Consider the following 17,346-nt stretch of genomic DNA (forward strand, 5'->3'; position numbering starts at 1 on the left):
TCACACTGTATTCATTAATCAAACCTCTGTTTGGCTCACATTATAAAGCTATTACATGATTGCTTAATGGGGGACATCAATAGCTGTTCTAGTTATTTTATTCATTATTTGCTATTTCTTTTCTAATCACAAATACATCTCCAGAAAACATGCTGCAAAGCTACATTAACTATCATTTGGATGTTCAGTGCATCTTTAAAACATCATGTCAGAAGTCCTCCAGAATTAGAATGGAGCTCTGTTTAATAATAAAGCAATGAGGCTTGTAGAACACGTCCCATGATAGGCTGACTGAGGAACACATTAACTGCCAATAAGCGCTATTTATGGAGTCATTATGTAATCTAGCCCTTCTGAGGAAAGCAGTTTCACATCTATTAAAATTAGATTATCTATCTATCTTATTGGGTGTTTGGTATGTGGGAGAACTCTGTCCTCTCTAAAGTACTGTCACATTGCATTATCAATCTCAATGCATATTCACTGAACTGCATGGCTTTATTCTGTCTTGGTTTGTTCTGATGCTCTGCGTTTTGTTTTTTTGTTTTGTGCATATGACACATTTTTCTGTTCCATTTCTTTTTCTGATCAAACCCCTCTCAATGTGGGGATTCAGATTGGGTGAATTGGGGTTAAGGGATTGTTTTTGAGGAAACGTAATTCACAAAATGAGCTGAGAGCAATGTTAAGCGTTTGAGAGAGAGCGTTTTAAAGATAGTTGAGTCTTGTGTTTTTGTTGCTCTGAGACAGTATACATAATGGTGAGAGAAATTTGCAATTGAGACAAATATGATGGCCAGATTATTTTGTGAATGAAGATTCCTCTACTCTTGGTTGTCATGGTATTGGATCTGGGTAAACTCTTGAATGCTCATGGCCACAATACAAATTCCAATTGCACAATAACACATTTTAGGTTATGAATTATTGTAGACTGACTACACCTTGTACAAACATTATTTTTTTAAATATGAAGTTATATTCAAGGACAGAAAGCACTCGTGTATGCACAAGCAGTAGGAGTAGTAATGTTAGTTAGATTTTTATTTCTGCTTTATGTATTTGCCGTTTGAAATAGTTTTATTGTATTTATCTTGTGTATAAACTAACTTCGGCCTTTATTCCGATGTAATATGACATGCCTTTGTTCTGCAGATGTGGAAGTGTTACAAGAGCGCAGAAAGTCAAAAAGCAGTGGGGAGCAACAAAGCTCCTAAACATTACTCATCGGCTACCGTTATGAGCTCAAGTGGTGAGTGCTGCTCTGAGTCCAGTGGGAGGGGTGTGCTCCATGGTAACCCGGTGGCTTAACAGATGTCCCATCCTGTTCATGCTTGCTTATGCTATGCTGGTGTTGTAAAGGGCACATGAATGGAGCCTGGTCTGCATGGCGTCCCTAATAACAGGAGGTCCTGACCTGCTACACTCCCTCCCTGTTCCTCAGTGTAACGTGTTTATAGCTGGCTTTTCTTTTACTTTTCTCTGCTGGTATTCAGGAAAAACACTGGTGGCTCTATAGGAGGTTGTGATCCCTTTGTGAGCTTATCTGCAGTGCTGCATGGATTGTGGGTCAAGCAGCTGAAACCCCTCCCTGTCAATGCATGTAGACTGCTTTCCAGTGCGTCCATATATATGTTCATCCTCTTCTCTGATGTCATCTGCCGCTAACCTCGTTTTCTGTCCTCTTCTCTCTTCACTCTTCTGCCTGCCTCCAACTCAGAGAGAAAAGTGACCTTCAAGCTGTTTGTCTGACTCTGAAGCCATTTAAAAGTTGATCTACTGAGATGGTCTTCAGTGTGAAAAAAGATTGTGTAAAACAAAATGATGTATCTTTATATATTCTTTTTTTTTTTTAACAAAAAATCAATGCTTCAATAAAGAAAAGTAAACATATTTTTTTCTCCTTGAATCAAGGAAATAAAACTTAAGACGCAGCATGTGGCAACAATAGTTTTTCTATAACTGACTTTCTGGTAAATTACACTGCTATGGTGTGACAGACTGCTAACATGCACTCTACACGGACATACTGTTAGTGCCAATGTTCACGCAAAGCCAAATGGGTGAACTTAAACTAGACCCTGAAGACTCCTTGTCCTCTGTGTGACTTTGAATCAGCTGGATTTTTTCTGTCTGCCAATTGATGCTAATTATACTTTTTTTTGTAAATGAGCATACACATGCAGCATCTTTCTGAGGAACAACTGATGTCTACATTCAACAATCTGCACAGAAGGGAAAAAAATGCATGTGGGCACAGAACAAGGTCAACCACAATGTGCATGGAGCAATCAACATGCTTTTCTTCCAATCAGAATGGATGATTGTTTTAAGTTGTGTTCCTCTGAAATGCCAAAATGACTCGTGGGAAGCCATGCCAACTGTGATTGGATTGTATGTCAATCATGAAGGTTGTGTGAGCTGAATGGCACAGCTTTGTATAGGTCTACAGTATGTATGTGGCTACTATCAGATTTATGTCTGTGATGATGACCTAGTGTTCATTTCCTTTTCCACTTTTACATAAATCCATTTGTGATAAAAATTCCAGAAGAATCTTGTGTCATTTCATCTTCATCATATAAAGGACTGTGACCCTCAAGTCATCTATTCTTCCCCTGATGAATGATTGATTTTTGTCTGTGTTTATGGAATCAGGAAATCTCACCAGCTAAAGTTGTTGGGATATTGGACCAAAGCAATGTCATGATTTCTATGGACAGACGAATGCAAGGCGCTTAAAATCATCTTCAAATTAATCTTGTATTACTTTTATATAATGAATAGAAATATCCCAGATGTCCATTTACTGGATCGACAAAGCTTGAGTTATCCATTAGCCTACATAAAACGGATACTTTGGCAACTCAATGGTGTAGTCTGTGCGATGAGGTATACACCAGAGTATAACCACATTTTTTGGGGGGGGGGGGGGGGTATGAGTGGATAATCAATATTCCGTGTCTGCAGTAATTGTGTCAAAGGTGTAAATGACTAGATCTTGCGGAGGGAGATACGAGGATGCAACCACCATAATCACTACTACATTGTCTATCAACCATCCACATATAACCAACAATCAAGACTGCTCTCTTGCCCATAGAAAATAAGGACTCTCCAGACCTTATTCTGTCCCAAAAGTTAGAGAAATGGGCATTGTTACAATTTTCACCTAAGGTTAAAAGGCACAAAGGTAAATAACTTTGAAATAAATCCTTGTACCAAGACAAAACACAGTCTGCCAGAATAGTGTGTTAATTTCAAGGTATTTAAAGCTCTGAAGAACTGGTTCATGTCCTGTGTCCTTTAAAAATGTCAGATCCTCTAGCTTTAGTCCCATAATGGAAGCATTGGTAATAGGATGAACGTGCACGCTCATGGCCTATGTTGACCAGGTCGTTGACCAGGTCGCTGTCCAGGACAATTTGACGCTCTGGTCCTTGTCACAGAATAGTTCCAGGGCAGTGGCACAGCCTTGGCCCAACTTTTAGTTTTTCCACCATAGCGTAGCACAGGTTGCCACTGCCCAATCCTAGATTCTTAGCCAGGCTGTTAAGGTTGACCAGACGATCACTAGTTACAGGCCCTTGTCTATCAGGAAGAGGTTATTGATGACTTCTCCACTCTTGAGGTCTTTTTTCTGTTGTTGTACTTTTTACCCCTTTTTCTACAATTTGTAGTTAGTCTTGGCCCATTGTTGCAACACCCGTACGGACTCGGGAGAGGCCATGGTCGAAAGCTATGCATCCTCCAAAACACGACCCTGCCAAGCAGCACCTGCTTCTTGACACATTGCTTGCTTAACCTGGAAGCCAGCCGCAGCAATGTGTTGGAGCAAACACTGTCCAATTGGCGACCGTGTCAGTGTGCACTGCGCCCGCCCCGCCACAGGAGTCGATAGAGAGCAATGAACAAGGACATCCCGGCCAGCCAAACTCTCCCCTAACCCGGACGGCGCCGGGCAAATTGTGCGCCGGCTCATGGGTCTCCCGGTCGCAGGCGGCTGCGACACAGCCTGACCTCGAACCTGGATCTGTAGTGACACCTCTAGCACTGCGGTGCCTTAGACCGCTGCGCCACTCGGGAGGCCCGGCATCATCTCTTTCAGGGTGAATACCTAAGGGAGAAAAATACATTTACACCAGGTCAGAGGACATATGTTACTCTGATATCTCAAGTCTAAAATGGCTTCATCTCCTTTTCTTGTTTCATCTGCACTGCAATGTAAAATAATATTCCCAGTTGGCATCTATCCTACTGCTTTCACCTAGACTGTTTATAGATCAGCACAGGAGAGGCCACTTTAGACACAAAAAAATGTAATGCAACCCTATCATAAATCAGAGGGAACAATGAACTGAAGCCAAATATAAGAGATGTGAGGGAACATATGATAAATGTATGAAATTGAAGATTTGATTCTCTGACATGCAGGATAATTATATTTTCCACCTTAAACCCAGGGGTGGTTCCAGGCGTAAGCGACATAAGCGGTCACTTCAGGCCCCCAACCAAATTTTGTATATTTTTTTAGTGGAACTCAGTCTGGGTCTCAAAAAATGGTTTTGCATCAGCAGTTTGCTCTTATGTCAGTCGCTGACAGTCACTCAATTAGCCATGCCAGCTAACAATTGTTTGTTTGGTTGTTCATGTAGCCCAGGGGACCTCCATTCATTGATTGTTTGTCATTCTCACTCATATCATATTGTGACATAAGTCATTACAAATGTGCAAAATCGCAGGAATTTAGCTTTAATACTGCAAAAATGTCTCCACCCCATGGCTAAATGGGTAGAATTGCAGGTAATTAGCTGGAAAACTGAAACTTTCTACACATTGAAAAAGCACAAATTCTAACATGATCCCGGATTGATCATAGATTTTTATATAGGATGAGTGACTGAATTATATAGGCCATTCACACATTGTTTTGTATGGTTTTTCTGAACTCTGGTGCATTTACCCCAATAGTTTGGTTCGTTTGGAACGGTGTGTACACTATCCGCACTCGGGAGAGCATTAAACAGCGCACCGCGGTTCGCTCAAAAGGGTGGTCTCGGTCAGATTCAATTCATTACGTGGTGTGGTTTTGCTGCAGGTGACAACAGTCTGGATCAAACACAGGAAAAGAACAAAAGTCGCGCATATTGGTTATTCAACTGCAAGCATTTGATGAAGTGCACGCAGCATCATAACTTGAGATCTCAAACATTCTGTGAGTAGCAGTGAATTTATGAGCGCATTCTATGCGGATGGCTGCTGATTGTAGTCTATTCACATCGCAGTTAGAGCGGCTTTTTTGCAACGTTTCCTAACCACATTTTGCTGGAAGACCAAAGCGAAAGTAATATCAATTTTTTGGTCTCATACACATATTTAGCAGATGTTATTGCGGGTGTAGCGAAATGCTTGTGTTCCGAGCTCCAACAGTGCAACAGTGAGGGGTACCTTTTCCAATTTTCATACTTGAGTAAAAGTAAAGATGCCTTAATAGAAAATGACTCAAGTAAAAATGAGTCACCCAGTAAAATACTAGAGTAAAAGTCTAAAAATATGGTTTTAAATATACTTATATCAAAAGTACAAGTACTAGACAGCACCATTGGATTTTTTTATTTATGGAAAGCCAGGGACACGCTCCAACACTCAGACATAATTTACAAAGGAAGCATGTGTTTAGAGAGTCCACCAGATGAGGCAGTAGTGACTACCAGGGATGTTCTCTTGAGCATTCAAAATGTAACGAGTACTTTTGGGTGTCAGGGAAAATCTATGGAGTAAAAGGTAAACCATTTTCTTTAGGAATGTAGTGAAGTAAAAGTTGTCAAAAATATAAATAGTAAAGTACAGATACCCCCAAAATGACTTAAGTAGTAGTTTATAAAGTATTTTTACTTAAGCACTTTACACCACTGCAGTGCAGTAATATCTAACAATACACATCTAAAATGTAAAAGAATGGAATTAAGAAATATTAGGACGAGCAAATGTCCGGTGTGTGCATATATATGCACTACATGACCAAAAGTGTGTGTACACCTGTCCGTGGAACATCTCATTCCAAATTCATGGGCATTAATATGGAGTCGGTCCCCCCCCCCCCCCCCCCCCCCCCCCCCTTTGCTGCTATAACAGCCTCCACTCTTCTGATAAGGATTTCAACTAGATGTTGGAACATTGCTGCGGGGACTTGCTTCCGTTCAGCCACGAACATTAGGGAGTTCGGGCACTGATGTTGGGCGATTAGGCCTGGCTCGCAGTCGGCTTTCCAATTCATCCCAAAGGTGTTCAATGGGGTTGAGGTCAGGGCTCTGTGCAGGCAAGTCAAGTTCTGTTACACTGATCTCAACAAACCATTTTTCCTTCTCCATTCACCTTGCTTTGTGCACAGGGGCATTGTCATGCTGAAACAGGAAAGGGCCTACCCCAAACGTATTTATTTATGAACATTATAATTTTTTAAATTAAGGGGGTAGATCAGCTTTAATATTGCAGATAGATTGTAGCTTCCATCAATGTAAATGTCTGTTCACTTCCAATCCCCTATGTCTATTTTTTGCAAATATACACACACACACATAAATACATAGCTTGCATTTATTTATATATATATACATGTCCTTGATTACCCTCCAACCCTACCACCCCTCCCCCCCAATTGGAGCAACCTACTGAACAACAACACTTGGGCCTGTATTTCCAGCTTATACATACAATGCCTTGCGAAAGTATTCGGCCCCCTTGAACTTTGCGACCTTTTGCCACATTTCAGGCTTTAAACATAAAGATATAAAACTGTATTTTTTTGTGAAGAATCAACAACAAGTGGGACACAATCATGAAGTGGAATGACATTTATTGGATATTTCAAACTTTTTTAACAAATCAAAAACTGAAAAATTGGGCGTGCAAAATTATTCAGCCCCTTTACTTTCAGTGCAGCAAACTCTCTCCAGAAGTTCAGTGAGGATCTCTGAATGGTCCAATGTTGACCTAAATGACTAATGATGATAAATACAATCCACCTGTGTGTAATCAAGTCTCCGTATAAATGCATCTGCACTGTGATAGTCACAGAGGTCCGTTAAAAGCGCAGAGAGCATCATGAAGAACAAGGAACACACCAGGCAGGTCCGAGATACTGTTGTGAAGAAGTTTAAAGCCGGATTTGGATACAAAAAGATTTCCCAAGCTTTAAACATCCCAAGGAGCACTGTGCAAGCGATAATATTGAAATGGAAGGAGTATCAGACCACTGCAAATCTACCAAGACCTGGCCGTCCCTCTAAACTTTCAGCTCATACAAGGAGAAGACTGATCAGAGATGCAGCCAAGAGGCCCGTGATCACTCTGGATGAACTGCAGAGATCTACAGCTGAGGTGGGAGACTCTGTCCATAGGACAACAATCAGTCGTATATTGCACAAATATGGCCTTTATGGAAGAGTGGCAAGAAGAAAGCCATTTCTTAAAGATATCCATAAAAAGTGTTGTTTAAAGTTTGCCACAAGACACCTGGAAGACACACCAAACATGTGGAAGAAGGTGCTCTGGTCAGATGAAACCAAAATTGAACTTTTTGGCAACAATGCAAAACGTTATGTTTGGCGTAAAAGCAACACAGCGGAACACACCATCCCCACTGTCAAACATGGTGGTGGCAGCATCATGGTTTGGGCCTGCTTTTCTTCAGCAGGGACAGGGAAGATGGTTAAAATTGATGGGAAGATGGATGGAGCCAAATACAGGACCATTCTGGAAGAAAACCTGATGGAGTCTGCAAAAGACCTGAGACTGGGATGGAGATTTGTCTTCCAACAAGACAATGATCCAAAACATAAAGCAAAATCTACAATGGAATGGTTCAAAAATAAACATATCCAGGTGTTAGAATGGCCAAGTCAAAGTCCAGACCTGAATCCAATCGAGAATCTGTGGAAAGAACTGAAAACTGCTGTTCACAAATGCTCTCCATCCAACCTCACTGAGCTCGAGCTGTTTTGCAAGGAGGAATGGGAAAAAATGTCAGTCTCTCGATGTGCAAAACTGATAGAGACATACCCCAAGCGACTTACAGCTGTAATCGCAGCAAAAGGTGGCGCTACAAAGTATTAACTTAAGGGGGCTGAATAATTTTGCACGCCCAATTTTACAGTTTTTGATTTGTTAAAAAAGTTTGAAATATCCAATAAATGTCGTTCCACTTCATGATTGTGTCCCACTTGTTGTTGATTCTTCACAAAAAAATACAGTTTTATATCTTTATGTTTGATGCCTGAAATGTGGCAAAAGGTCGCAAAGTTCAAGGGGGCCGAATACTTTCGCAAGGCACTGTATTTAAGACCGTATTAAAATCTCCCACCATAATAATAGTCTAGTGTTGCTTGTAGAGTTGATAAATTCTTATAAATATTTTCAAAGAAGCTTGGATCATCATTATTCGGACCATATAGGTTAATAAGCCATATCTGTTTATTGTCCAATAACATATTTCAAATAATGCATCTACCTTGAGGATCTGTCCGTTATTTTTCCACAAAACTTCATCTAAATTGTTGAATGAGATTCCTGTAAACAATAGATATTATATTCCTTCTCTTTTAGCCCGGTAAATACTGATCGTCTTTTCTTATTTTCTGCTAGGCCATTACAATTGTAACTGACTATACTTATTTCACCACTTACTATAATGAGACAACTTTCAATTATTTTTATCAAAATATATGTTTGTAAACGTACCATTAAAAAGTAACATAATGATTGAGTGTCTATATAGCTGTACCATGATATTTGCATTGCTACTAAGTAAACCTCCAATTGGTCCCTACTATTCCACCTGCTAAAAGCCCTCCTCATCCCGAGTTGGGTTGTCATCCCAATGCCCGGCAGACCACCCTCGACCCTATGTATCTCATAGCCCTGAACCGAAGTGAACCACTTCATGATTGTCCCACTTGTTGTTGATTCTTCACAAAAAATACAGTTTTATATCTTTATGTTTGAAGCCTGAAATGTGGCAAAAGGTTGCAAAGTTCAAGGGGACCGAATACTTTCGCAAGGCACTGTACCAACTGTTGCCACAACGTTGGAAGCACAGAATCGCCTAGAATATAGAAAAATAAACAACTCTGCATCTCTGCCCAGCCTGGCAAGAGTGGCCAAAAAGGTGTTGAGCATCCCCAGTGGCTCTGCAAGTGTGGAGAGGGTATTCTCCCCTGCTGGCCTGCTCCCCATCGCATGAGCCTGAAGGCACAGACCAAACTTGTGTTTCTAAAAATGAATTCTTAAAATGAATTCAAAGGCACTAATGAGTCATTGTTCGTTTAATTTGTATTAGTTCCAAGTCACAGCCTATATGCGCAATTTATAGACTAATTATTTAATACAACGAAATGTTTAAATGACAAGGGCTTTATGTCGCTACCAGCGTAGTGTGTTGCACTCGCAAATGCTTCATAATGTATTTCTTTGTAGACTATAGCCTTGAAATGATTCATTTTCGTTCCTTCTTACATGCTCACCACACTGCTTGCATCGCAAAATAAATGTACACATTAACGTTATTCAATCAGTGCACCCACACTACTCACGAGCGCCAATGAGCGTTTGTTTGCGTTGCCAGGCGCGAAAATAGAAGTTGCTTCTATTTGTGGCCTAGAACACACTTAGAAGCATATGGCCACATGCCATCTCTTCATTGGTTATACCCACGTGGGTTATTAAAAGATGAGGTCGGTTGTGGTAATAGTGGTAGTGGTAATAGTGATAGTTGTGGTAATAGTCTAGTCTCCCTATTGTTATTTTACTGCTGCTCTTTAAATTACTTGTTACTTTTATTTCTTATCCGTATTTTTTTAAACGGCATTGTTGGTTACGGCTCGTAAGTAAGCATTTCACTGTAAGGTCTACCTACAACTGTTGTATTCGGCGCATGTGACTAACAACATTTTATTTGATAATGAAAGTTAGTTGCCAATGTAACAGTACAAATTTAGACCGTCCCCTCGCCCATACCCGGGCGCGAACTAGGGACCTTCTGCACACATCAACAGTCACCCTCGAAGCATCGTTACCCATCGCTCCACAAAAGCCGCGGCCCTTGCAGCGCAAGGGGAACTACTACTTCAAGGTCTCAGAGCAAGTGACGTCACTGATTGAAACGCTATTTAGCGCCCAAGCTAACTAAGCTAGCCGTTTCACATCCGTTACACCAATCGCCATATTAAGTCTAAATAAGAAAAAGACTGGAAGGAGAGATTACGATAAATTATTTGGTTGACCGTTTTATGTGTGGATTAATTGTCGGAGTAGAGGACCTTGTATTTCAGGTAAAATAACTGTGTATATCCCAGGACAAATTAGCTAGCAATCTAAATAGGACAAATTAGTTGACAACTGCAAGCTAGTTAAATTGGCATAAATGTTTCATGCTTTTCGACCTGTCCACCAAATTAATATATTTGGTTCAGAGTTTGTTTGGATATTCCAACCTGCATGTCATGAACGCTTCTGTTGTGGGGGGACAAAATCAATTTGCGAGCGCGTCAGTTTTGGGCATGGTGTTAGGCTCCCTGTCTGGCTCCTGACCTATTTAGTTTTTTTTGCCGTTTAATGACATGTAACCTATTTGAAAGAAACATTTAATCATCTCTTACCTTGCTTGATGACTGGGCATGTTTTTTTTTTGCTAAATAGACACGGCTAGAAGGGCCATGGGTCATGTTAGATTGGGTAAAAATGCAGGACATTAGCTTTAGATGCCCTCCAAAAAACGACTAAAATCGAAGTTGCGCCCTTGCCCTTATCACTCACCAGCGAGAAAGAATCTTTCAAATAAAAACGATACATTAAATGTAGCAGTTTTTTCACAGCTCCATCCAGCTATGCCTCCAACGAAGCTACACTTACACACACACACACAGGTGTTCGGAGCATGCTCGATAGCTAATTAGCACAGGTGCTCGTCTCGTGTTTTCCGTAAACAAGCGCTGTTACATCGAGATATGACCGTGTGGGAACACTAACCCAATGTAGTGTAACGTTGTCTTAATTAAGGGCTAGGTTCTCTCCAGACAGCGCTTTCAATTCAGGCCAGAGTTCAATTTGTCTCATTAAACCAATATTTTGCCTTATGCGGTCTTTCACATGTCTTTTTCCTCTGGAGTGGATTCTGTCTGGCCACTCTCCCATAAAGCCCAGATTGGTGAAGTGCTGTTGTAACTTTACGTTCTGGCTGGTTTCAACCACCTCAGCACTGTCAAGAGCGTGTATGGGGTTCTTGGTCACCTCCCTGACCAAGGTCATTCTTGCCCAATTTGGTAAGCTCTATGCAATCTTGGTATTTCCATATTTTTTCAGTTTCCCAGGGATAAACTTTTAATCTAGAAATTGTTTTATACCATTCCCCAGATACACCCCATCACAATTCTGAGAACTGAGTTTCATTGTATAGTTTCTGCTCTGACATGCACTGTCAACATTGGGACATTTATACAGGTGTTCCTTTCTAAATCATGTCCAATGAAGTTGTAACAACATCAAGGACAATCAAATTGGATGCGCCAGAGTTCAATTTAGAGTGTCATAGCAAAAGGATGTTAATACTTATATTACATGTTTGCAGATGTAATTTACATATTTTTTTTACAAATACTGCCAATTGTGCACCGCCCACTCATGGCTGGTTGTGTTGCAGCCTGTAATCGAACCAGGGTTTGTAGTGACACCTCTTGCACAGATGCAGTGCTGTCGGCCCCTTCACCCATTGTGGGTTGTGAATACTTTCTGAAGTCACTGTACTTCAGAAAGAACAAAGTTCGGTTCAAAAACAACCACTGGGCAGTAGGTAGCCCAGTGGTTAGGAGCGTTGGGCCAGAAACTGATAGGTTGCTAGATCAAATCCCCGAGCTGACAAGGTAAATATCTGGCATTCTGCCCCTGAACAACGCACTGTTTCCCGGTAGGCCATCATTGTAAATACAAACTTATTTAACTAAGCAAGTCAGTTAAGAAAAGGTTCCATTTAAAATAGGCCCACACCAAGACCATATTTAGAAAATGCTAATGCTTAAACCAATGACTACTTGTAACCCTGGTAATAATAATCCTCCGGAAATGTGATATTGGTTACCCATCTCATTCATATCCAGTGTGAAAAAAATAGGAATCAAGCCCTCGGTGATTGATGAAACATTTTATTTAGTCCATTCCATTGGTTTACTTGTCCTCTGGCTTGTTGAAGCAGTAAGTGAGGCAGCACTTGCCACAATAGTGCCTATCGAAGTGGCTGGCCATGAACACACCAGCACCACACTCTTCAGCTGGACACTCACGACGCAGACGGTGGATCTTGCCATTTTCATCAACCTGAAGATACACCATGGAAGCCATAAGTATAGCAACACACACAAATGAGAGTGGCTGCTGTGTTCAGTAGAGCACAACAGCAAATGTTTTGCAACAGAAAACCAATTATATCTTAATGAGGTGTGATGACAAGGAATTTGACACCACAGTAAGTCTGAATATTCTTTTTAAAATTAGCTTTGTTTATGCCTAATAAACATGGCCTATGTACATACGATTTTTTATATGGCTTCTGGAGCCATTAACAAATGTCTACAAAACAAATGCTGGCTCCATTCACTAGACCAAGGATTTTTAAACAAATGGGTCAGGACTGGAGGTCGACCAATTATGATTTTTCAAAGCCGATACCGATTATTGATGGACCAAAAAAAGCCGATACCGATTAATGGGACAATTAAAAAAAAAAATGCATTTGTAATAATGACAATTACAACAATACTGAATGAACTTATTTTAACTTAATATAATACAACAAAATCAATTTAGCCTCAAATAATGAAACATGTTCAATGTGGTTTAAATAACACGAGAAGAAAGTAAAAGTGCCATGTAAGAAAGCTAACGTTTAAGTTCCTTGCTCAGAACATGGGAACATATGAAAGCTGGTGGTTCCTTTTAACATGAGCCTTCAATATTCCCAGGTAAGAAGTTTTAGGTTGTAGTTATTATAGGAATTATAGGACTATTTCCCGCTATACCGTTTGTATTTCATTAACCTTTGACTATTGGATGTTCTTATAGGCACTTTAGTATTGCCAGTGTAACAGTATAGCATCCGTCCCTCTTCTCACTCCTCCCTGGGCTCGAACCAGGAACACAACGACAACAGCCACCCTCGAAGCAACGTTACCCATGCAGAGCAAGGGGAACAACTACTCCAAGTCTCAGAGCGAGTGACATTTGAAACGCTATTAGCGCGCACCCTGCTAACTAGCTAGCCATTTCACATCAGTTACACGAGCCGAATCTCGGGAGTTGATAGGCTTGAAGTCATAAACAATGCAATGCTTGACGCACAACGACGAGCTGCTGGCAAAACGCACGAAAGTGCTGGCTGAATGAATGCTTACGGGCCTGCTGCTGCCTACCACCGCTCAGTCAGATACTTGTATGCTCAGTCAGATTATATGCAACGCAGGACACGCTAGACAAACTAGTAATATCATCAACCATGTGTGTAGTTAGTGATTATGATTGATTTTTATAAGTTAAGGTTAATGCTAGCTAGCAACTTACCTTACTGCATTCGTAACAGGCTCCTTGTGGAGTGCAACGAGGCAGGTGGTTATAGCGTTGGACTAGTTAAATGTAAGGTTGTAAGATTGAATCCCCCGAGCTGACACGGTGAGAATCTGTCGTTCTGCCTCTGAACGAGGCAGTTAACCCACCGTTCCTAGGCCGTCATTGAAAATAAGAATGTTTTCTTAACTAACTTGCCTAGTTAAATAAAGATTAAATACCGGTTTCCAATTGTTATGAAAACTTGAAATCGGCCCTAATTAACCTCTTGTAACAACGGGGCAGTATTTTCATTTTTGGAAAAATACCATTCCCAAAGTAAACGGGCTATTTTGTCAGGACAAGATGCTAGAATATGCATAAAATTGACAGCTTAGGATAGAAAACACTAAAGTTTCCAAAACTAAAAATATTGTCTGAGTATAACAGAACTGATATTGCAGGCGAAAGCCTGAGAAAAATCCAATCCGGAAGTGACTCGTGTTTTGAAAGCTCTGCATTCCGATGCGTCCCTATTGAGCAGTGAATGGGCTATCAACCAGATTACTTTTTCTACGTATTCCCCAAGGTGTCTACAGCATTGTGACGTAGTTTTACGCCTTTATGTTGAAGAATAAGCGTAAGCGGCTACATTGTGTAAGTGGTCACCTGATGGCTCTGAGTGATTCTCGCGTAAAATACAGAGGTAGCCATTTTTCCTTTCGCTCCTACTGAAAAAACAATTGTCCCGGTGGATTTATTATCGAATAGATATTTGAAAAACACCTTGAGGATTGATTATAAACAACGTTTGCCATGTTTCGGTCGATATTATGGAGCTAATTTGGAATTTTTCGCCGTTTTCATGACCTCAATTTCAGGTCGATTTCTCAGCCAAACGTGATGAACAAACGGAGCTATTTTGCCTACAAAAACAATATTTTTGGAAAAAAGGAACATTTGCTATCTAACAGAGTCCCGTGAGTGAAAACATCCAAAGCTCATCAAAGGTAAACGATTTAATTTGATTGCTTTTCTGATTTGTGACCAAGTTACCTGCTGCTAGCTGAACATGCTAGCTGAGCATGCTTGTCTTGCTTTGGCTGTAAAGCATATTTTGAAAATCTGAGATGACAGGGCGATTAACAAAAGGCTAAGCTGTGTTTCAATATATTTCACTTGTGATTTTCATGAATAGGAATATTTTCTAGTAATATTTATGTGCGTGGCGTTATGCTAATTAGGGTCAGTTGATGATTACGCTCCCGGGCCCGGGATGAGGTATAACAACAGGTTAATCGGCCGTGTAATGGCCGACCTCTAGTCAGGACCCAAAGTGTGCCCTGGGCATGCGAGGTGGGTCGAGTTATGAAAATGAATCTTATAATAGTACTTAATTTAGGTCAAAGGAAAATATGGGCCACGAGAGGCCGGTCAATTTCTAATTTGGGTCTCTAGCTGAAAAAGTTTAAGATCCACTGCACTAGAGACTAGTGGCAGTAGACAGCCAAATTGGCATACCAGACTTTTTTGTTATCTACTAGACTAGTTATCAGCAATCAAGGAAATGGGTCAGGTTGTGATCCAGCGCATTTACCTTGTAGTACTTGAGCACTGCGAGCTTGACCTTCTTCCTCTTGTGCTTGTTCTTTTTGGGAGTGGTGTAGGACTTCTTCTTCCTCTTTTTGGCACCCCCACGGAGTCTCAGCACCAAATGCAGAGTGGACTCCTGCAAGAAAAAGCAATTCAGTTCAGCCAGAAAGACCAACAAACGGCTATGGCTTCAGTGGTCAATGCGGCATCTGACAATCTAAGAATAAATACTTATTTGGGCTGTATGATTGTAGTGAGAAATTCAAATATAAACCTAAGGAGTATTCACAGCTGTCCCAGAATGAACTAAAATACAGAGAAAATAGCAATACAATGAGTCGGCAGGTAGCCTAGCGGTTAAGAGCGTTGGGCCAGTAACCAAAGCCATCTATGTGAAAAATGGCAATGTGCCCTTGAGTAAGGCACTTAACCATAATAGCTCCGGATAAGAGCATCTGCTAAAAAACTAAAACGTCAAATTAAACACTGCTGAAAAACAATGGTGTCCGTATCTAATCTACCAAACAATTATTTCTGATGGCAATATATGTTACATTAAAACATTCTGAAATGTCATATTTTGACCAAAATTCAGCATGCATTACTTTTAGATATGATCGGAAACATTTTAAGATAAAAGCAAGGCTGAGAACCCCTTGTCTACAGGAATGGTGTTGTGGACTTCAGTGGTGTATTCTATTTCCTGCAACACATTTACTAAAATGTAGTATTGTCAAATGTTTACCAAGGTGAAAATGTCAGCTCACCTTCTGAATGTTGTAGTCGGACAGTGTGCGTCCATCCTCCAGCTGCTTACCAGCAAAGATCAACCTCTGCTGATCAGGAGGGATACCTGGAGAGACGAGAGGGTGAGTTCAATCTTTCATGCAACCACTTCAAGCAATTCCAAGGACGACGAGGATAAAAAATAAAAAGTGCAATTACCTTCTTTGTCTTGGATTTTGGCCTTGACATTTTCAATGGTGTCTGAAGGCTCAACCTGCATATAATATTAGAAAAATAGGTAGCTAACATGGCTAGCAAGAAGACTAAACAGTTCCAAGACGACTCATTCCCAGGGTATTGATGAACTACCTACCAGCCAAATGGCAATAAATGACTCATCTACATTAAAGCAGACGATGTTATTAGATAACTAAGATAAGTTGCTGAGCTGTACCGGTCATTTACACGTGTATACGCAGGGCCATGCTACTAAAATGTAGTTAGCTACTGGTAGCCAACTAGCTAGCAGTTCAGAATAAAAGACCGGTTACCATGTCGGCAAGTTCTGGTAGGCTATTAACAACTACTATCCAATAAAGATGGGGAAACTTGCAAAGGTGTTTATATCTGGTGAATTGCTACAACGCACTATAGGCTGATTTAAGTATTACCTAGCCAGCTAGTTTGCTAAAGAATGCATGCGCCGCTATTAGAGGCAGGAAGCGCTACACCAAATCCGAAGTACCCACCTCGAGGGTTATAGTCTTCCCCGTGAGGGTTTTGACGAAAATCTGCATCTTGGCGATCAATCCACCTGCACACAAGAACGACAGTGTTGTAAGTACAAATATATCAGCTAAAACACGATCTACAATGTCGTTATTGTGGTAAATAATTGCTTAAAATAGAGAGCACGATCTTACCACCGGTCTCCTACTAATGGCGGATCATGAGAAGAGGGCTTTCCAAGCCTGCGACGGGGTTTTCTCGGCTCATCTGCAGGGAGTAGGCGTCAAATAAAATGCCTGTTCAAAAACACCCCTCAGAAAAATGCATAATACATCACACTTTACACGAGGTGCATACCCCAAACCAGATCAGTTTTTTTCTGAAAATATCAAATCCGTTTGGCTACTTTTTTTAGATATACAGATATTGTGGGAGAAATCCCCCACCTAAAAAAAAAGAAGTGATTTTAAAATAAGGTGACCAGATTTCTGAAATGAAAACCGGAGACATTTCCAGTTCGGCGGTCAATATATAATTAAAATATCCAATGATATTATCTATGAAGTATAATGGGGGACAATTCTGATTTCATGTATTTAGTCTAACAGGCACACTGTGATAGACAAAGAAAACAACTATATTACAGAGACACTACAGACAAAACTGTCCGATCTGAACAGCCATTCATTCAGTGGTCCTGGTAGAATCAGA

The 17,346-nt window shown here is 40.6% G+C and overlaps 2 protein-coding genes and 1 long non-coding RNA gene across 10 annotated transcripts in view; 1 reads left to right on the plus strand and 2 right to left on the minus strand.

Moving 5' to 3' along the window:
* Nucleotides 1–2,545, plus strand: part of LOC110502565 (girdin) — a 93,417-nt gene extending 90,872 nt beyond the window's left edge. For 5 of the 8 annotated variants that reach the window (XM_021580698.3, XM_090217055.1, XM_090217054.1 and 2 more), the window contains 2 exons: nt 1,156–1,252; nt 1,721–2,545. In XM_021580698.3, coding sequence (XP_021436373.3) covers nt 1,156–1,217 — 62 coding nt within the window. In that variant the 3' untranslated portion in view covers nt 1,218–1,252; nt 1,721–2,545. Of the gene's footprint in view, nt 1–1,155 lie in introns of all 8 variants that reach the window. The other 3 variants (XM_036960150.2, XM_036960151.2, XM_036960156.2) reach the window with 1 other exon arrangement.
* Nucleotides 1,801–11,005, minus strand: LOC149972541 (uncharacterized). The gene is made up of 2 exons (XR_016490999.1): nt 10,656–11,005; nt 1,801–4,117 (listed from the first exon to the last, which is right to left on the minus strand). It is a non-coding gene; the product is annotated as an uncharacterized LOC149972541 (long non-coding RNA).
* Nucleotides 11,006–12,178: 1,173 nt separating this feature from the next.
* On the minus strand, nt 12,179–16,884 carry LOC110502567 (ubiquitin-ribosomal protein eS31 fusion protein). The gene is made up of 6 exons (XM_036960158.2): nt 16,830–16,884; nt 16,656–16,720; nt 16,126–16,180; nt 15,948–16,033; nt 15,185–15,316; nt 12,179–12,366 (listed from the first exon to the last, which is right to left on the minus strand). Exons 2-6 carry the CDS (start codon nt 16,701–16,703, stop codon nt 12,217–12,219), a joined length of 471 nt encoding a protein of 156 aa, XP_036816053.1. The 5' UTR covers nt 16,704–16,720; nt 16,830–16,884; the 3' UTR covers nt 12,179–12,216.
* Between the last annotated feature and the right edge of the window lie 462 nt (nt 16,885–17,346).

The sequence above is a fragment of the Oncorhynchus mykiss genome, chromosome 23, assembly GCF_057628025.1.
Source record: "Oncorhynchus mykiss isolate SJ-2025 chromosome 23, ASM5762802v1, whole genome shotgun sequence".
Lineage (NCBI taxonomy): Eukaryota > Metazoa > Chordata > Actinopteri > Salmoniformes > Salmonidae > Oncorhynchus > Oncorhynchus mykiss.

Coding starts and splice junctions, on each gene's coding strand:
- LOC110502567 (XM_036960158.2), bottom strand. CDS start 16,703: ATGCAGATTTTCGTCAAAACCCTCACGGGGAAGACTATAACCCTCGAG. Junction 15,317..15,947: donor CCGACTACAACATTCAGAAG/GTGAGCTGACAT, acceptor TTTTTCTTGCAG/GAGTCCACTCTGCATTTGGT. Junction 12,367..15,184: donor CAGTGCTCAAGTACTACAAG/GTAAATGCGCTG, acceptor GTGTATCTTCAG/GTTGATGAAAATGGCAAGAT.